At 38.7% G+C, this 22,041-nt stretch overlaps 1 protein-coding gene across 2 annotated transcripts in view; it reads right to left on the bottom strand.

Annotated features, from left to right (window-relative positions):
* PDGFC (platelet derived growth factor C) overlaps positions 1-22,041 on the bottom strand; it is a 117,781-nt gene that overhangs the window by 28,430 nt on the left and 67,310 nt on the right. For both annotated transcript variants that reach the window (XM_035325837.1, XM_035325836.1), the window contains exons 3-4: positions 20,849-21,044; positions 3,985-4,165 (exon numbers count right to left, since the gene is read on the bottom strand). In XM_035325837.1, coding sequence (XP_035181728.1) covers positions 3,985-4,165; positions 20,849-21,044 — 377 coding nt within the window. The remainder of the gene's footprint in view (positions 1-3,984; positions 4,166-20,848; positions 21,045-22,041) is intronic.

Below are 22,041 nucleotides of genomic sequence, written 5' to 3'. Positions count from 1 at the left end.
CTTCATCAAAGAAAAAAGAAAAAAAATCTCTTGGATTGAAATCCAGGTAGCCATACAGGTACTGCACCAAAATCCCAGAACACCTGCCAAATCACTTTTAAACAAGGTCAGCCATTTAAGACCCTTCTCGGATTTTGCTCTTCATCTTCACTTGCATAGAAGAGGGTTAAGTCTGTTCTTAGCAAAGATCTTTGGCAAGATCTTTCATGACAAATGACATGCTACCATATGCCAAAAAAGAAAGGGGAATATAGTCACCCCCAGCTTCAACTTTAACTGGAGCTGCTTTGTTCTGAGTGCCCTGAATAATTAATAACTACTTTGGCAATCAGTCATGCATTCCTTAATGGCACCTCAGGCATCAAGTATCCCATTCACCCGCTCCCCCAAGTAACAATGGGCTTTATTACATCAAGTTTTCTATGCCAAACTTGTAACTGACATAATTTAAACTAAACAAGTCACTAGGAAGACTGAAGCTCCAACACATTGTAGGAGTTCATAAGGTTTCCCTCAATTGCATGTAGCTACTATATGGGTTAGAGTTGTAACTGGGGGCAAGTGAGGAGAGGAAAACAAATGAAATACGGATTACTTTTTGCAGTAAATTTCTAGGAGGTTTTGGTGCCAAATACACGACTTTTAATAAATGCATAGCTGAACAGTCAAAATGCAGAACAACCACTAAGAAGCCCCTAGTGAATAATGCAGCTCACCAGTAAGCGCTGACTAAGTGACAGGGCATAGCATGAAAAGAGTGCCTAAGAATAACAGTCGTGTCGAAAGTAGCAGGAGAAATTTAGATTAACACAAGCTAAATTTTCATAGCGGAAAAAAAGCCTTTTCAACACTTCCTTTCACTTTACAGTATTCCAGACTAAATGAACTTGCAGCTATAGAACAAACAGAGCTAACCAAAATTGCAGAACATTCTTCTAAATGCACCCAGACTACACAATTTAAGTTGGAAGAAATTCAAATAATTAACCTGCAGTTATCTAGACCCTCAAGAAATCTTCATGATCTTCTCAGGAAACATACTGCTTGTATACAGTATATGCACTGCTTTTAAGTGCTGCCTTATAATCCTGTGTTAAACTACCCTGTAAAATGATGTTGCATCTAACAGCATCAGAACTGCTGGGAGTCCTTTTGAGAGGCTAAATCCTAAAAGTAAGGTAACCAGATCAATAGCCATTCTCCCCCTACTTATTCATCATGTGAAAAGTTCGTTTGAAATATAATATACAAAGTAAATATATATATATACGATAAATTACAGGAGATTTAAACAAAGCCATTCCTCTTGCTCTTTAAAAGACCTGAAAATGTGTCCGGTGCCCCTCTCTGTGTGTGGCCTCCAAATACAGAAACAAGCTTGCACTGTTTTATTTCAGTTTTGCTTCATTTCTCCCCAAACAATCTCTCATTGCTAGTCTACCAGGCATCTACCCCTCCCCCTTTCTTTTAAAAAATTAAAAAAAAAAAAATTAACTGTTTAGGACCAAGTTATATAAGTGAATTACTAAGCAAATCAGATGTTTTGCAATCATTATTTACAATTTACACTTATTCCTATAGCTGACAATTGTAAATTTTGATTTATCTTGAACAGTAGGATGATACAACCTTACAATTTTAAGGAAAACACAACTTTCACTTTTCAATTGTTCTACATACAAGAAGCAGAAGATCTAATCCTGAAACTTATGAATACAGACTGCATTTACAAGCCAGATAGTTAATTATGCAACCAGAAATGTGAAATTGTATTTTGTATGGCTTATTAAAACAGAACTTTTCATGAAAAATCTCTCCATTAAAGAGATTGGGAAATTAATTCTCACAAACCTGTTGTTATACCGTGTATTTTGAAGCTGGCTTTGAATTCCTGTGACAGGAAAGGGGCTGCTCTTGCCTGATACATATGTTAGATAGAAAATAGCTTGATTTCTGTAATAGTTTGTATGTGTACTTCTTATGCATATAAACTTTATTATTGGAGGAAAAGAGGGATTAAAAAAATGCATCCTACAATCTCAGCTTATTTTGTCTACTGAATAAATGTTCAGCATTAATGATCTAAATATTTTGAATTATTAAAATTGTTTTGAATTGTTGATAACTTAAATCGTAGAATCATTTATGTTGGAAAAGACCTCTAAGATCACCATATTCAACTGTTAACCTAGCACTGCCATGTCTACCACTAAACCATGTCCCTCAGCACCACACCTGCATGTCTTCTGAATACCTCCAGAGACAGTGACTCAACCACTTCCCTGGGCAGCCTGTTCCAATACTTCACAACCCTTTCAGTGAAGAAATTTTTCCTAATATCCAACCTAAAGTTCTCTTGGCGCAACTTGAGGCCAAACTTGAAGATAATTATACTTGCATTTTGGTATTTCTAGGTGCATTTGTTTAATCCATTCCACAAAAATTGGAACACAGGTAAATCAGATAGACACGTAGCAAATAGGATGTAATACTGGAGGGCATCTACAATGAAATCTGGCCTCAGCCCACACAAAGCATCTATTTAGGGCTTTTCTTTTACCATTTTCTGAAAGCAACATATTTATTACCTTCTGCCCTCTGGTATAAAGAGAGCTTAAACCCAGCCATACTCCAAGCTGGTTTGCATGCCGACTGACATTTTATTTAATTTCAAAATTCATCATCAATCAGTCATACTATTCTACTAACAAAAGTGTCCAACTCACAAAAGAGATAATAATGCAAATCAAGCCCTTAATTATTTCAGGGATAATACTTAGTTAGGCCTAAATATTTACAAATACTTACAGGAATACAACAAGAAATAGCATGTACATATACTACTACACTTCACTTACACCATCAGTATGCTAAATGTATCCTCTATAAGCTTATGTATTATTGAATAAATGCACAGAATTATTCTATGCTTCTTCTCCATAACTGAAGTTTTGCAAAGAAGGAAAAGAGGGGAAAATGCAAAATGGCAAAGGCAGTAAGCAAGCCAAATGCATCAAGTGATGCACATGTCAGTAAGGTTAGAACATGGATTCTTTTGATCAATTTTTTATTGAGTTTGCAGATATTTCCGACCAACCAAATACCACAAACCACAAGATGATTTAGGAGATTCACAAAGTGAATTATGAGGAATTTAAAAATATTCTTCACTCTCATTAAATACAGAACATCTATTCTGTAAAAACATGTCAACTCCTGTTCCACTGCATCCTGATGCTTCAGAACATTATCTCATCCTCAAAAATCTATAAACATTGCTTTGCTATCAGAGATCTTTTACTTTTTTCTTTTCCCACCAAGTGACAAAACTGCTGACAGTTAAAATACCCATATTTTAGACAGCGACTAGTGTTTAGTACCTGTGAGTTACAAGTGTTAACCAACATGCAAGAGAAATATAAAGTACATTTTTAAGGAAAAATGCAGTGGAAATTGAGTACTATGCATTTTTTACTTTGTCACTATAGTAAAACAATTCAGGAAAACAACGTTTTTGTTTTTGAAATAAGTATAATCATTTGGCTGAGTATGAAGCAGCTGACTAACAAGAACATTAATTCCTTCAATCTTCTTTGTAACTTCCCAATTCCCTTTAAGTGTCATGCAGCTGATTTTTCTGATGCTGATTTTTCTTCTTCTCAAAGCAAAAAAAAAAAAAAAAAAAAAAAAAAGTGGCTTTTTCACAGTACTGTATTAGGAATGCAAACATTTTATTCAAGTTTCCACATAAACAACCAAGCCCACAACTTCCCAGACCAAAGCCATCTGAGAGGAACCACAAGAACTCTCGGTTAGTTAAAAGGCAGAAACAAAATGTACAATTCTGGAAGACAGATTATTCATTATTGTTATTATTGAGAAATAAACAGCAATTAATCCTAAACTTTGCAAAGAATCTTTTGAGCTACCACTTCAAAGATTTTGTTTTCCTGAAATGCTCCAATCCTGAAACATGTTACTTACTGGCACAAGAAGTGTATAATGGATGCAGAATCCAGGTTGAGAAGGAAAATATTCATCAGACACAAATCTTATTCTGATCTGGTTTCCTTTGGAGATTTGTCTGCTTGGCACACTACTGGAACCACACCAGCGCCCTAAAACAGTGCCATCACTAGGCTCTTCAACTTCTACAAAGTCATACCTGAACAGAAAAGAAAATTACATGTTTATTTACTGGTAAATTTCTATAAACTTCCTCTTTTAATAAACAAACTGACTGCAGCTTGCATTTTTATTATTTTTTTTAATGAAACAAGTATGGTATCAAAGCCAGCTATTTTAAATGTAGCTTCCAAGTTGCCACTGGCTTAAATACATAATAAAATCATGCAGTGAGGTTAAAAAAATAAGAGCTAAGTTAGCATTTTGAACAGACCATGAGTACGATTGCTTGTTCCTTTTATGGGAAACAATTACAATATACAGGATAGAACGAAGGGAGAATGAAGTCAGAGAAAAAACTTAAATTGCTTAAGCCTGGCACAGTAATTCATACTGCAATATCACTAGAAATATACTGCATGTTACCAGGGAAAATTCAGTGGCTTTTTGGTACTGAAACCTTGCCCTCTTGTAATAGCAGTGGTGAGCAGGCTCCAGGAGGTTAAGGTGGTTTAGGGAAACTTGGAAGAACATTTCAGGCTTACGCATATCCCAGTGAGACGTTTGTGAAGCAAAGACCTAAATGTACCATGTGTCAAAAAGAACCTGCTATTTTGGTACTACTGACAAGAGATATATGGGTTGGGAGCTTTAAAAGAATAAAACGTACACGGTTTGATTTAGTTTCATTGGTTTTTAACGTGTGGTCTGGGTATCCCTGGGGATCCGTGAACTTCAAATAGCTCCATGAAAGGTAAGTAAGAAACGCCAGTCAGTTGTCATCCATAAGCTTAAATATGCCCCGCAAAGGTCCTCGCTTCCACTGCAGAATGTTTAGGGGCTTCTCAAGTCATAAAAACACTGAAAGCCACTGCTCTAGAAGGCATGTCTGGTTTTAATATTTTAACCTGTTTCATGTCAGTTCCCCAGCTGCCTACTGACAGAATAAACAGTAGGAATTTCAGTCACTTTTCCCCTGCTGGAGCTTGAAAAGCTCTGAGCCGCAGCACTCGGGGAGGCTGAGAAAGACGGGAGAGTGTTGGTGAGAGCGCAGCTGGCTTTGGGAAGGCCACCGCCGCCGCTGCCCCACTGTGGCCTGCTCGGGGGAAGCCTCCCCGTCTGTGGGGCTGCTGCGCTCTCTTTCAGGTCCTGCCATGCAGTGAGGACACCTCTCACCAAAAACTAAACTGATACATATCCCTCGGTCCTTTCCGAGGGTACAGACAGACCTACTTCTGATGACAGCAAATATCCACGTTCTGAAAAGGAAAACACACACACACACTGCCAAACACGTCAAGCAATATTTAACATGAAAATTATTACCTCAAACATTTGCTATTGAAGCTTTTTTCTGGATTTTTTTTCCGTAAAGCTAATCTTTATAATGATTCCCAGTTCCCTAGTTAGACAGCAGGCAATAAATTCTTCTGTTGCATGTTTGTGCAAGACTGACTTGCACATTTATTATCTCCATTTAAAGGACCACTATTTTTTCCACTTAATTAGAAATGAATGCAATGAATATGCTCATTAACTGTGTTCAAAATGTATTACTGCCATGTACCACAGTTTTAAATCTTTGTTTAACTTATGATACTAATTACTTCATCACCATTTTTTTTTCCCCTCAAACAACTAATTCTTTTAACTGATCCGCCACTGTTTTTACTTTATGATCAGCTACACAATGTATTACAAAGGCAACTTGTACATTTAATTGCACTGAGACTTCAGAGTTCACCGTATTTATCAAATTGATCTTGAGCACTGAATTTTATTTTCTAATATCAGGTTACAAAATTTCCAACAATAACCACCTTTTTATTTTTCTCGTTAAAAGTATCAAATAACTCCATCTACTTTTCTGATTTGTAAGGAGTGAATAAGTTAATCATTATGTTTATCAACTTAAGATGTTTGGGGGTTCAGGCATAGCGCAGGTATCAGTGCTGCTACCACAACGTACACAGCACTTTCTGCTGCACCCATTGGTCTAATGGGACCCCTGAAGTAAAAGACAAATTCAAATTCCACAGTTTAAACCCTAATTCAATTAGTTGTGACATAAGTTGGAGGAGATTCTGAAAAACCCAAACAAAATCCAGCTTTCTGAAAAACCCACCAGGTCTAGATAACTCTGTTTCTGTGTTTTTTAACTTCGGTCACTCTCTCCTTCATCTCTGCATGTGGTATTTGTAAGCAATCTGTCTTTTGTAATCAAAATCATTTCCAATGTTTTCAGTGTTATCAGTCCCACCTCGGCTGTGTTGTTTCTCAGTCACCCTCTCCCACCCTACCACCCTTCTGATCCTCAGAAACCCACTTGTTTCCAAGGGATCGATCCAGACGTACTCTCAGCACTTTACAGCACTCACAGGTTCTGCACCCGAGTGTGCACACTTGCCAAAATCCCTGTTTGAGGGATTTACTAAAACCTACTTTATAAGCCAGTCAAACATAACTTTCTCTTGGCAACTTGATACAGTGCATACAGCACTCAGTGGTTTTCAATAATTGTTCCCTTTCTCTGAAGTCTCCCTCAGGACATGTAGAGGATTTATGTATTTTGTTGTTTTGCCTTTTTTGTTTGTTTGTTCAACAAACGGGTTTGGTGCTGTAGACAAAGTTTTTGTTTTCAAAAGCAAAGATGAGATACGAGTACTGGTTTCTTACTTCTGGACACAGATGTAGGCAAATCTTTAGGAACTCAGTCTACATCAACAAAAAAGAGAGACCCTCACACATTTCCTGGACATCGTGACACTGTTAGCCCCTAACTTTATTCCCATCAGTTATCTAGGTTGAACACGCTGCAAGAGCCTGCCAAAAGGATCTTCTGTGCAACTAAGAACTCCTAGCACTGCACATGTTGACTGAAGTTTGAACTTGCTGCAAAACACAAAAATAAAATAATAATAAAAAAAAATAAAGAGATAAAGAGGCTTGGATGCTTTAGTGTTTACAAGACTGCTGTGCACAGTGCTGCGGCTTTGTGTCGCAGGGCTGAAGAGCAGCAGGGACATCACAGCCATCCAAAGTTATCTCCCCATAAAGAGAAGCTTCTCCTCAAAAAGCAAGAAAACCAGGATAAATAATCTAGAATTGGAAAAATTGGAAATACACTTTCTACCTGTAATGGAGTTAAAAAAAGTTTAAATGCATGTTGAAACCAAAAATCATTCTTTTTTTTGTGCAGTGTACAAACCAGAAGACACAACCTTCTTTGGCACAATGACTAAAAAAAATGCTCTTGTGCTGCATCTATGTTCAATACGTTACTCAAATATTAAATTTGAGCAGTCTCATCTCCTTTCCCACGATGAAAGATGCTTTTGCCCTTAGTCACAATGTCGATAATGCCCTCCCGGATATCTGATGCAGAATGTGTATTCCTCTTCCCTAAGGCTGAGATGCTCAGGACCCTGACTTGCATTAAAAACCTGAACAAAACAAATTATTTGAAAAGGACAAAGAAGCAATGTAAGGGGCTCTGAACTTCAATGCCTTTCCAACCAGGAAATATATTTTCCAAGGGAATGTGTTTTCCTCTCCTTTCTCTATTTTTCAGTGGTTTGCACTGTCATTTGCTAAACGTTTTCTGACAGGCTGTTTACCTTGGCTTACAGTTCTGTGACCTTTGCGCAGCCTCCCTCTGCCTTCAGAATCCCACAAATATATCAATGAATGTAAGGTGCAGAACCCACATGGTAAAACATTTTGTCATATCAGTGATACTGGATCTTTCCATCTCTAATAGATGTGCTAGACAAAAATCTAGCACACCCATCAGAACAGCTTGAGAAAAGGGAAATTTATTTTACCTTCCCCATTCGATAAGCACTGACTTCATTTTTTTTTTTTCAATTAAGAAAAAGGAAGTTCATAACAATCCCTGTCATTTTTTTCCCCTGTGGGATGCTGCATTATTTCTATTCCAGTTTGTTTTAAAGCATGTGGAATTTCAAGGCTTTCCTGGTGACAGCAAAACAAAATACCTACCTCAGACTTGGGCCAAAAGCATCCAAGGTATTCTGGCAGTTCACCAGAAACTGTTATTGAACAGAACTTAGACGGTTTATATTTGGGCAGCTTCAGTTTTGGAAACAATGGAAATTACTAAAAACTGTCATCATGAAAATGTTTTTATCTTTTTCCAAACCAAATTTTGTAAGGAAAGTTTCCTCTTCCTCTGCCATTAGTATTTGAAATAATTTTCATTTTTATTGCTGAAATATTTAAATTTCCTATGGAATAGAACTTTTAGTTTCCATCATTCAAGCTAGACTGTATGGCTGTATAGACAGAAGTGTCAAGGTACTGGCAAACCCTCACATGGTCTTCACCTCTTAGATCATTTAAATCACAGCTGCAAGTAATCATACTGTTCTTTGTGAAATAAGAGAAAGAAAGAAAAGCCAAGCATTTAGCTTGAAGTGTTTTTTTTATTATTATATCTATTTTTTAAAGTTTGCCTGCCTCACCTGTAAAAAATTCTGGAAGCCTTCCTCAATCAACTGAGGTCTCCAGTAACACTTTATTGGGAAAATTCATGTTTATTTGGGTGGAAAAGGGAATACTGGGGCATGACAGAGGCACTCAGGTCCATGGTATCTAATTGCAGACCAATCTGTTTAACCAGCCTTGTTGCCCATAGATTGATGCATTGTAAAATCTCCAGCAAAAATGGATGACGAGACATGGAGAATGAAAAGCTCATGATAAAGAGCAGAGAAAATGCAAGGATCCCTAGAAGGAAGAAAGCACGAAAGGATAGTGTTATGCTGGGCCGGAGAAATAAAAGTGGATTTCAGGAAAACTACAAGCCTACAGATGCAGCAGGGGAGTTGCAGTAACCATTCATTCAAGAAGATAAGTTCTTTGCCATTACCCCTGCTGCCTCTCCCTCTGAGGTAGTTTTCCTGAAAGACTGAGGCACAGAAAAACAAGATATATCATGTGAAATAAAAATCAAAATGAGATAAGAAATTAAACAGTTACAGTGCAGGCACTTATCCACTGTTTTTCAATTTCTGTGAGAGGAAATCTTACTTGTAATTTTTTCCTCCGATGTGGCCACACAGTACAACCACCTGCCACCCAAATGGTTATGTACTTCGTTTTCATTCCAAGTGCATTAATTTACTTCATACTGTTTTGTATTTATCGCCAGTACAACATATCCACCTGAAGAACCGTGGACTAGAAAAGACTGGCCCATCAGTCCAGCAAGTCCACCAAGGCACATCAGTCCACCAAGAAGTAAATGTGAAGTTCCTGAAATCACAAACCTCTAAGGGCGCACATCTGTGCAAGTTCACTATTAATATCTCAACTCGCCACCCAGGTGGCAGAGGAAAAAACTCTTCTGGCACAGAAAGCAAAACTTCCAGGAGGAAGGGAAGGGAGAGGGCTCATTGTCTGAAGTGCTGACCCTGTGGCAGCATCGGCAAGTACTCAGAGCAGCTTCAGTAAATCTGATCCCACTCTACACTAACAAAAAATTTTGACTGGGGGCTACTTCAAGCGACAGTAACAACTGTCAGAGACAGAAAAGATGTCAAAACATCAATGACTTGACGTGCAGTAAACTTCCACAGTTGTAACTTCATTTGCTGATCCTACACATACTGTGTTTTAATGGTCACTGTTAAGAAACAGCATACCCAGAAATAATCCAAATAAATAAGTGATGAGGTCAGCTTTTCATTCTGAGAAGATGATGTTTAATTATACACAAGCATCACTTCCAGCCAATATGGCAAATGAGTATATTATATAAAAAACAAGTATCCTGCCATGCCTACATTTTCCATGAAATGAAGATACTCAAGGTATAAACAGAGAACATTTCTAACTGCCATTCACCAAATATGGATTGTAGTTTCTGCGCCAACCTACTCTGAATACATCTATTTTAGAATATGCAGCCCTGTACGCTAGGAAGTGCCTTATGGAAACACAGATTCATTCACAAATGTTACAGGGTTGCCATGGTTCTCTCTAATCTTTCCTCGTACTGATTAGTTACAGCCCGAGGCTCCTACCATAACCGCATAACTCCTTCTGTATCTCTACCTTGTTATTTAGGATACAATAACAAAAAAAAAAAAAAAAAAAAGCAAGCTTAATCCTTAGATTACAGTTTTCTTTCCCTTCATTCACTGTATACACTCATAATCTAAGTGGTTTACATTTAAAATGCTGCAAGCAAAAGGGAAAAACAAGACAGGGTTTAAACCCCATAATTCAACTCTTCTAACAGCTGAATGCTTTTTGCGAAATGAAAAGGATGCACTGGTTGTTTAATTTCAATTAACTGTTGCATAACCACACTCCTGTCTACCAGAAAATGCTTCCATTTTCTGTGGATCTGCTGAAAACTTGGGGCATCGTGTGAAGCTGAGACCCCTACTGTTTGTAGGGTAGCTGAAAGCATGTCCTTGCCCTGATGAATAGCATGCTGGCACACAAACGAATTCAGAGAATAAATCCCGACTGGCACCTACATGCACTGGTAAGCGCTTGAGCGTCTCCAGCTGAAGCACATGAATACCACAGACCAAAGGTAACTTTTGCCTTCTGGGGAGAAAGGGGCATTAACTCTAAACCAAAACAATTCTGTGTTCAGACAGCAACCCTGTAATTATTTAAGCATTTGTTAAACTTGTCATACAGATCAAATATGTACTTTCAGGAATACAGAAACCACAGAATTCAGTCCTAGATAGCCTGTGCCACAACCTAATTTGTGCTGGTGTAACTTTGATTGATAATTTTTTCTCAGTCACTTGAATAACTATCCTAGGATACAGAAGACGACGCTATAATCATGCATATAAAAAGTGGACATAAGAAAGAGAGAAGATGGGTCCCCAACTGTTCTTTTTAAAAGACTGATTGCTGGCTTTCTTAGAAGCTACCACAAACTTCTTTGCATCAAAGACTGACAGGTATTTCCTATGCCGGTCAGGATACGACACGTTCAGCTCTTTAAATAAAGATCATTTGTTCTAAAAAGAGCATGCTATGAGCTGAACAGAAATACAAAACAAACAAAAAAAGTGCATGGAGTTTCATTTCAGCATTAATATTACTATACATCAAAGGCACATTTGGGAAAATTATAGAATACATACACATCGAAACATGTGAATCAGCTTGTAAATGATGCCCTAGACTCCTTACTTATCTTGACCCTCATTGGGAAATGAAGTTTCCACAGGGAATAAAGTCTCCATAAGGTTCAATCACTTAGGGTTATTATGATAACCTCTTTGCAATCTGCCTACAGATTATCCTGTAGCCATCTAAAATACAAGAAATAAAGAAATAAAAATTAAAAAAAAAAAAAATCCACAAACGCAAAGAAGTCACTTGGATTTTTTTTCCTTAGTAATATTTACCTACTATTCCTCTGTAAACCCTAAAGAGTATTCTAGCTTGGGAATCATTTTGGCTTAGTGATCATAAAAATCACATGTTCTTTCTACACAGATTAGTATTTTGTACAAAACCAGCAACACTCGTGGAGCTCATATTTCATATTGACGGTCAATGTCGTAAAGAATTCTTTCCAGTCTACTGTAAGCTTCTACCTGTACTCACACTGTTTACCATAGTCAATGTACCTCTTTCAGCTTCTCTGAACCTATAGTTATGTTTTTATCTTTTTTTTCAAGCAGAGTTTTCAATATTTAGTCTAGTATCCTGAATGGTAATTTTTCGTTTATGGACAACCCTCATATCCTGAAATGCACCTTTGGCTCCAGTCAATCATGTGAAAAATACCGGCTAAGCAATTTCTTAAAAATATTCAGGAGTAAATTTTAGAAAACACCAACAAGGGGGAATTTTAAGCTTGTGGAGATTCTCCCAGGGCAGTGCAGGCAGCACCCCTTCCCTCCAGCACCCCCAGTGACACAGCAGCATTACCCCCCTCTTCCTTTTCCCTCCTTCCTGCCTGCCTCAGTGGAATATCTATGCGTATTTAAATTAAAACACTTACTTCTTTTGTTCGGTGATGCAGTTACATATGGTCTCCTGCCTGCTACAGTAGCACACAGGATTTACCAATCCAGCACAGACCATTTATCACAAAGTCCAATATCCTGCTTCAGGACAGGCTCATAATTGCTACTTGAATAGAAAGTGAAAAATCCCTGTAATGTAACTGAGGAGTTGCAAAATACTGCACAAGGCAGAAAAAACCTGTCCCCAATCCTAGCAGGAGATCAGTTTACACCTAAAGCATGAACGGAGTTTCCTCTCAGTTTGCTTTATACCTACTTATAAGTTAATGGTCATAAAATTATGCAGACCTACTTTTAATCCATCCACAGCATATGAATCAGAGGCTAGTATGAAACAGTATTTCCTAATAATTGCTGCTAGTTTACTGGTCTCCCTACTCCTATGTTAGTGTCAGAAATGGGAAGAGATCTATTTATTTGACCTTGTAAACACCCTAGGACCATAACCATCTATCCTTTTTCAGGATAAGTAATCCTGCTTTTTACACACTCTCTCTCACATGCGTCTTCTCCGATACCCTGACAATCTGACAGCAACAGATTGATGTAAATTGCATTATATATTTGCTGGTGCTGCTCTCTAGCTACAACTTCATTTGAGCAACTTCGTTAAAATGTTGATGCTAGGCAAAGAAGGTGACCACGGTGGGTAGTGAGGGAGTGAGGGAACGAAGAAAACAAAGGGAGGAAGAAATGGGGAGAGGAAGAAAAAAAAAAAAAAAAAAGCTGAGTAACAGGTGAGGAAACAACTGTCTGCCCTGGAATAGGAGAGCAGGAATGCCTGCTATTCCTGCTGATGAGGCAGGATAAAACTGCCCATAAACCTGACAGCGAGCCTACAGGCTTAACCATACTTAGTCTTTCAGTAATCAGTAAAAAAAACTCAGGGAAGGAGCACGTGCTATGCACAAACTGAAATGCTGAGACATTATCCACAGTAACTTCAGCTTTTGCTGCAGGGCCTGACTTTGTAGCTTGCCTTTCTCTGACATCGGGGACTGAGGATAAGGATAAGCACGCTGGGAAGTGCAGGTGGCTGCACGGTGTGCCCCCATCCCCGAGCTCGGGCGGCCACGCAGCGCTCCCAGCGCTCACTTACTTCGATCTATTCACGAGCAGCGGGGAGGGAGCAGGGGAACTCCATCAACAGTAATTGTTCCCAGAGCACCCCAGACAGAAGCAAGACCCGGCAGTGCCACGCTCATTTTCAAAGAAAATAACTTCAGCCCACGCCATCAGAAACAGAGCCAACTACGGTAACGTGAAACAATTTTAGAAGCAATAAATTAGGATTAGGATCGTTTACAAAAATATTTTGATACTGTGGACACAGTTTACTTTATTCAAACAGCTCGCTTGAGATTGAGAGGACCAGGAAGGAATTTTAAGGAGCCTAAAATGTTTTCTAAGTCAATGAGTGTAGTCTCTGGTGTGGAGAAGGAGTAAGGGATTATGTCAACTGCCCACTCGTCAGCAATCACTCTTCTAACACTCATCTGGGCTGTGAAAATAGATTTTAAATTACTTGTGAAATAATAGCCATTATAGGGTCCTGTAGCAATGGCAGATTCTAAAAATGAACACAGGATTTACATTAATGGAGGAAAAATGTGGGTGGGCAAGAATGCCGTGACAGCCCCTAGGTTTGTGCAGCGTGCGCTCCTGATCGTGGCACGCTAGATCCGCTGCCCTCCCATTCAGACCAGGGAAGCACCTTGCTCTAACTCCCTGTGTCTTCATAAGCTTTGATTTGCTTAGAGAGTACAGTTTTGTAGCTATAAACCACTGCTGTTGAACCAAGTTTAGTCTTTCAGAAGCTTAAGAACTGTGTTTTATAGAGTGGTCTCAGTTATACCTGTACTATACTTCAAGTTTTAATCTTCTTTTACTGCCTGCAACGTCTGCTTTGTTACATTTACAAAACTGTTATCACACAAATGGTATCAGGCAACTTTTAATACACAGTAGAGAACCTAAAAGAATACTTATAATTAGAAGCCAAGTTTGGATTACAAAATCTGGTATTATTTTTGTCTTGTGCCATGAGTTTAATCATGATTCTCTTTCCTTTTTATGAATCCATCTACTTCAAGTGTGTGTGGGAAATTGCACTGCAGAGTTTCAGCATGGCAGGATCTAAGGAAAGGCTTCACTCTACCTTGACCAGTCCAGAGCTTCCAGCAACTGCAGCCTCTGCTGGGTACAGTACACACCTCTGCCAGCGTCAACTACTGGCAGTAATTAAACAGCTAAATGGGACCCGCTGAGGGATGAATTACTGTACAAATGATCGCTTAGTAATCAAAGAGACAATTTTTCTGGAACCATGGGAAAGGCAAAAGAAAGGCCTTTCTAAAGTAGATAAATAACAGGAACCACAATTCTGTCCAATGAAAGCAGAATAAGAAACAATTTTCCTTGTATTTTATTTCAGAAATGTGCCTAATCCAGACATACAGAAACAGATCCATTTACTTCTTTTGATGCAGAAAAACACTAATTTTTCTCTTCAAAACATAAGAAAGCAGGATGCACAAGTGTATTGGATTCCTCTGCATTCATTAAATTGAAATTATATTGCTACAATTGAACTCATATGAAAGAAATAACCTCTGCAGTACTAATCTTCTGTCCTTTTATGTAAAAGAACAAGTTTTGGATAAACAAAGAACTCTGGCCCCAAATTAATTTAAGTTCTTAAAAACTTTGATTCCTACAGCCCATTCTCATCCTCCCTTTGAATCAATTCAGCATTTAAGCCTCTCTTGAAATGGTAACACTATTCAGTTGTCTTGCATCATCTGGAACAAGCAACTAAAAATCAACAACAAAAAATCAATCACCAGAGAAATTACTCCATCTTGCCTCAAGTTTCATGGCATTTTCTACACACTGTTCCTAAAATGCCACCTTCCTGCCAGCCGTAAAACCTTTATGTTGCTACCAAAGGCTTCAGCTTACATCACTTGTTTCACAGCAATTCTTTCCTATCAGTATTTCAATTAATCTAAGGCACTCGAATACTAGAACTCATCCTGGCCATTTAAATTATATGACCCTGTTTCAGACTTTGAATAAAAATGATTGACAAGGAATTGTTATGTTGGGGGAAAAAAAAGGGTAAAAAGGAATTGCATATTGAAGAATGGCTATTAATGGAATAGTTCCTAACCAAATGGATCTGAACATAGAACACAGCTACAATGAATTTTAACTTTAGTATGATTTTACTTTTGCTGAACTTGTTATATAGATGATGATGAAGGAGACATTTAAGTATCACAGATAAGTACACTCATCTAAACAGAACCCAGCCCATCTACGTGCATAGAATATCATTAAGCCTAGGTGGCTACAGTGGAACACATTGAAATTCCAAGGCAACAGCAGTAAGAAAAGAGCTTTAAGGACTGATCTTCACTGTAACACATTTGAAGCCTTAGAGATTCTGGGGGGACTCCTCACTGTTCTCTGAATTTTCAAATAGAGGTGGCAGCAGCAATCCCTCCAACCAGCTTAGTGACATGGGTCACCTTAAGCATTGTCTGCACCCATTCCTCTTTAAATACGATTATTTAAAGGTCTTTATCCAGTTGTTCAATGGCAACGTAAACTTTTTACCTACCAAAGGGATAACTTCACCCTCTCAGCATCACAGTTTCTTGAAATAAAAATGTCCACCAGAAGCATTTAAGACCATCAGACAGCAAGGACACATCAAATGCTGAGAGGATGTATTTCATTTGGAATCTATGCTTGATCTTAGCACACGTGCTAAGTTTGTTCTTAGCACATACGTTAATACTGCCTCTGCAATGCTCTCAAAGCACAAACAAATAATATGAGATTTTTTTGTTTTGTTTTGTCCTACCCCCCCACCCCCACCCCCCCCACCCCAGAGGTTCCAGAAGAAAAAAGATGCTGGATTTATTCTTTCATGCACGTGCTCTGTTGATGCAGTTAGTGCTTTCAAGATGTGGGCCAAACAGAAGTGGAACATCAATAATCTTTTTTACTGAATCACCACTGAAGCTGCAGCTATGCATTTCTATTTTACTCTACAGGTTAGATGGAGAGAGAATGTTGTAATCACAAGAAAAGGAAACTCCGTGTGCTCTAAGTTAGTCATTGGGTCGTATATTACATGGAAAGCTCTCTTTAGAAGATTATGTAACAAAATGTTTAGTCCTTTTATTGTGTTTACCATAACTCACCACTGCATAGTATGCATTTGACATAATTTATGTCAAGAAGACAGATAAGCAAATGTTTTCCTTCTTCATAGCCACTGACTATGTCTTCATGTTTCTTCTAAATACACTTGTTTCAGCCTTGTTAGACTGAGCCAAATCTTCAAAATTTTTAACCCTTATCAACACTTTCCTAACATTACATTCAATAGGAACATACAGGATTGTTTAAGCAGTTTGGGTGATGGTTTCTACCAAAGACCTTTGATGTTCCCTGAATGGAAGGGAACAGCTTGGGTGCAGTTTGGTCAAAAGACCTGAAGTGAAGACAAGCAGCTTACAGAAACGTTACGGAAAAAGGAGGTAGTGAATTTATTGCACACGGTTCTGCATCTTAAAGCATCGTCTTAAGTAACTTCAGAGGAAGAACATTCCTGGAACTAAGAGTTAAGTATTTAATTTAATGTGAGAGGAGTGCAAGAGCCACAGTACTACTCAAGGATTTTATCCCATATTACCACTGACAGCTGCCTTCAGGTTTCCTAATTTTCTTCAGGCAAAAGTTTTACATATTGCACATTAACTAGAGAAGTTTGGGGGGTTCTTTCAAAATGTTTATAGTTCTCTAAGTGAAGCATTTACCTGCATCAACAGATTCACATTTGCAGCTGCCAAAAGCCTCAAAGAAAAACAAAAGCCTACAGAACAGACTATAGTTCATACTTGGAGTTATTAGAGGACTGAAGAGACATGGAAATTAATATACCTATCCTAAAATGAAGATTATGTTCAGGTGACATCGAGTATTCAACAGTTTGTCAGTTCCACATTCCCCTTGTATATTGTAATCCTTACAACCTTATCTACAGTAATTGCACTTTGGATTTGAGACACATTTCTGTTTTATTAGATATAATAAAAGTCAAACAGACTGAAATCACCTGATAATTAGAAAGAACAGCTGCCACCATGACCAAGATGAACAACTGTTCCCATTCTGTGCACAGCAAGAGTGAGTTTGGCGCACGTTACTAATGTAGGCAGGATATTTTTTTTCTTTTCTTATTGCATTTTTGTGATTTAACTCTGCAATGTACAACCTAGTCACAACATCAGACTGCTTGGTAAAGGCAAGCGTAGCACACAGTGATAAAAGCTTTGTGATAAACGCCTCTGTGTCAGGAAGGCATGGATATAGCTTTCCTCCATGAGGACCATGTATGTTTTCAGAGACAGAAAGCAACAACTTCAGAAACAAGCAACAATTGAACAAAAAATCAATCCCTCCTGGTCAAGGAGAGTTATGGCACCTCCCCGATGATAGGAGCTGTCAGGCACAGAAGTCTAATGGCCTAATGATTAAAACAGCGTTGAGGGGCTAGCATCATGACCCCTCTCTGCCCGACAGAGAGGGATCTGGGGGTCGTGGTTGACAGCGAGTTGAATATGAGCCAGCAGTGTGCCATGGCAGCCGGGAGGGCCAACTGTATCCTGGGATGCATCAAGCACAGCATTGCTGGTCAGTCGAGGGAAGTGATCGTTCTGCTCTACTCTGCGCTGGTGCAGCCTCACCTCGAGCACTGTGTGCAGTTCCGGGCACCACAGTACAAAAAGGACTTGAAGCTGTTGGAGAGTGTCCAGAGGAGGGTGACCAAGATGGTGAAGGGCCTAGAGGGGATGACATATGAGGAGCGGCTGAGGTCACTAGGCCTGTTCAGCCTGGAGAAGAGGTGGCTGAGGGAGGACCTCATTGCAGTCTACAACTTCCTTGCATGGGGGAGTGGAGAGGCAGGAGACCTTTTCTCCATAAGGTCCACTGATAGGACTCGCAGGAACGGGGTTAAGCTGAGGCAGGGGAAGTTTAGGCTCGACATCAGGAGGAAGTTCTTCACCAAGAGGGTGGTTGCGCACTGGAACAGGCTCCCCAGTGAAGTAGTCACTTCACTGAGCCTGTCTGAATTCAAGAATAGATTGGACTGTGCACTTAGTCACATGGTCTAAACTTTTGGGTAGACCTGTGTGGTACCAGGAGTGTATTCTCTCAGTGGTCAGATAAACTGACACTACAGAGCCCTACAAACTACAGAGAAGGCTTTTGCGTCACACAGAACATGCATCCTAAGAAGCAGGTGGAAGAACTGAGAATATGGGACAAGGACCACTGCAGGTCTCATATCAAGTCCCATCATACACTTCCAGAAGGGGGAGAAAGCCTGTTACAAACTGCAGGATGCTGGAAAGAAAACCTAGCATCTCTGTGCTGCAGATTTTACCTGGTTTCAGTCATAGGCTAGAACTATAGGATCAGGCCACTATCAGCTATAGAGTTACACTAGCAATAACACATTAAATGTCATGCTTTTTTTTGTTGTTTTTCTTTATCACATAAACTTGGCTTTGGAGAAACTGTTGAGTACTCTGCAGAAACAATACTGATTTGTGCCTTTCAAGAGGGCAGAAACACGGTGGAGTCACAAATAGCATGGGATGCAGTTAAAAACCCTTAGCTTTTCTACACAAAGTACTGGAAAGAAGTTAAAATAATTTTACTAAGAACTACAAGAGCTAAGAAACACAAGACATTACTTATAAAGAGATATTATTGTGATAACTTCATAACAACTACTGATAATGCAGTCACTTAATTGGCTTGTGTAAACTGTTTTATGCAATTAAACTCTTTGCACTTCAGTTATTTCCTCCACTTGTCAATTACTTCTACTCACTTCATGTCAAAAAAGGTACACTTTCCCTTCCTTTAGTGAGACTGTTACTGAATTTGAACTGCAGGAACCCTACCTGTGCTTTCTCTTTTGGTTAAAAAACAAAACTTTTCCCTCCCCCAGAGGATCATATCTTCCAAGCCAAAAGTATGTCCTCAAAAGTGCACGTACCAGGATTTGCATACATACAACTTCCTGGTATCCACACACATGTATGAGCACGATAAAATTACAAGTGAAGATTATGAGTGACTTATTACTGTTTTTGATTTGACTTTTACTTTTGTATTTGTCACCTTGTTTACTTAAAATAAATGTACTCCCATTAAAATACTATTCAAGTTTAATATTTAAAATATTTTAACTTATCTCACTTTTTTCTTTGCAAGTGGATGAATGAGTCACCCTACCTGGATTTTCTTTCATTTACCACTTTACTCTGCCATACACAAAGAAAAGATAAAACTAAGTTTTCATTAAAAAAAAGAAAAAGTTGTGCAAAGGGAGTGCAGTCATCTGAGCAAACGTTTGCTTATAGCTCTTAGTATTTTATTATGTTTGACATGGCCTTGACAATTATTCCCTTCATTATTATGAAGATGATATCTGTCCATCTGTTGTGAACCTCAGCTTCCAAATTAAAAGTGCGAAAGTAACCTCAAAGAGATTCAAATTTGTAATCAAACATTGATATGTAATCAATGTCTGTAATCAGACACTGATAAAAACAAGTGAAGATCAAATAATTAGAAAAACTGAAATCAAGCATCAAGTAAGCATACAAGGTACTCAAAATCCAAAACAGAAAAAATAGAACTATTTGGAAAGGAAGGTATTGTGTGAAATACCTCCCCAGGAACACATCAAAGCAGGATACGTCAAATGACATGTTTTATCTGTTAATTTACTGAAAGGAGTTCAGACAATGCACCATTATTCATACATTCGTTTTTTTATGATCTGTTACTACGATGGCAGATAGATATGGGATAAAAGAGATTAGGATCTCTCCCCTTTCACTCACCCACAGGAAGCTCATACAACATCTGCCCCTACTGTCACAAAATACCCACAGCATGATCAATCAGACAGCTTGGCTGAGAACTACATCCATCCATGTGCCTGTAGTGTCCTGGTTGTTTCTCTACCAAGCTAAGCAGCCTTCAAATGCTAATCACAGGAAGGAAACACAGATTCAACAGAAAGCTGTGCCAGTCATTTAGTGGGCAGAATACTTACTGAAGTCCTAAAAAAACCAATACCATTGAAGAATATCAAACAACGAACTACTTTAAGTGCTGTTTTTCATAGAAAAATGAGAATTTGACCATTCAAGTATTGTATGGTAGTTTTGTTTGAATAGGGATGCTATACCTTGCGTCTTGACCTGAATTACAAATTATGTAACATGTTTACCCAATTTTTCTCTGTAAAATTAGATACTCGTTCCTCTAACATTGCCAGTAGTATTTTCCCAAATGTTAAAGCCTTCAGCTTAGAGCCAGCGATACTAAACATTCCACGTTTCTGTATCATTGTACATCTGGGGCCCAGATACTGAATGAAGATGGAGAATGGGTGGACTCCAAAGCTTTCAAACATGAAATGCTTTTCTAGCACTGCAAATAAAATCAGAAGCTAATACCTTAAGAGATGCATTTTTATAAATATATTGACATGCAGGTGTCATGTTTTTGCAAAAGCTGAGCAATACTGTTGTTCTATCCCCCACACCTTCCTTCTGATGTTACATAAGTTTAAGCAAAAGTAAACTTACTTGCAAATGTCATCTTCTGGGTCCTCAAGCCCAAATCTCTCATCAAAAGTAAGCTGTATCCATACGTTTTCATCTACTGCTACTAATCTCCATACTAGTACAGTGTTGCGCGGGTATGTATGTGGAAACTTGGGGCTGTGAATACTTCCATTAGTAGTCACAGTAATTATCTTCTCATGCTGAGGATCCTGCACTCCTACAGTAAAGAGAGAAAACATGCATCAATACTGCATTTCTTCTCCTTTTCCTAAAGCGTCTCTATAACATGCACAGAAAAAGGCCTTTTGTTTTGTTTGCTTCTTCAAAGGAATTCCTGCATGGAAAAATTTATATAGTAACAACAGACAAACAGGTAAATAATATTTTGCTGGCAAAAAGTTATTCAAACCCAAGCCTCAGCTGATGTTCAGAAAGCAGAACTCTAGTCCAAGTGGAGTTAAGAGAAATGTGGCTCTGTAGTTCCTTAGACTCCAACACTGGAACCCAAGACTGGAGTCCTACAGAAGCCCAGCAACCCAAGGGAGTACAACTACAGCACACAGGCTGCCAATGGCTTCAGGCATTTGTTACTGGGAACTGCAGAGATCACACACGGTACAGGGAGAGGTCTGCTCACACCTCACAGCTACCACAGAAGGACTGGTTTCAATTTGTCTCTTGTTAGTGGAGACTTATATTTGTTGGGTCTGGTGATAAGGATTTTGACGGCTGCCTCCCTGCTGAGGGCCGCATCAGAAGAGTTATCCTGACACAGGAGCAAATCTGGGACATGCTATGAGACAGTCACCAAGTATATGAAATTAGACATTTACTGAGAAGCCCCAATAGAGGGCATTCCTCAAAATTCTTCAGCGTTGTTAGACTACAAAACACATGTAAAATTAAATGCCTTATGTGGCAGCAATTAAATTCAAAAGAAATAAGCCAACTACTTTTGTTTTTAAAGCACACAGGAACAATGAAACTGCTCTAAAAACAAAAACAAACAAAAAACACCCTCTTCAGGTGATGAATTCACAACAGCGAGTAGTTTTGAAAAGGAAAGGACTCCTTTGGTGAGCAGTAGCAGGGACTGTCAGGGACACACAACAGCTCTCTTCACAATACCTCAAACAACCTCATTCCCAAGTGCCCAACATTCCCAGGAATTCATACTCAGCAGCTGGAATCAGCTTATGTGGGGGGATTTAGCT

Source organism: Oxyura jamaicensis, chromosome 4 (assembly GCF_011077185.1).
Source record: "Oxyura jamaicensis isolate SHBP4307 breed ruddy duck chromosome 4, BPBGC_Ojam_1.0, whole genome shotgun sequence".
NCBI lineage: Eukaryota > Metazoa > Chordata > Aves > Anseriformes > Anatidae > Oxyura > Oxyura jamaicensis.
The sequence above is the reverse complement of the archived record's forward strand: the minus strand, read 5'-3'. Positions and strand labels throughout refer to the sequence as shown.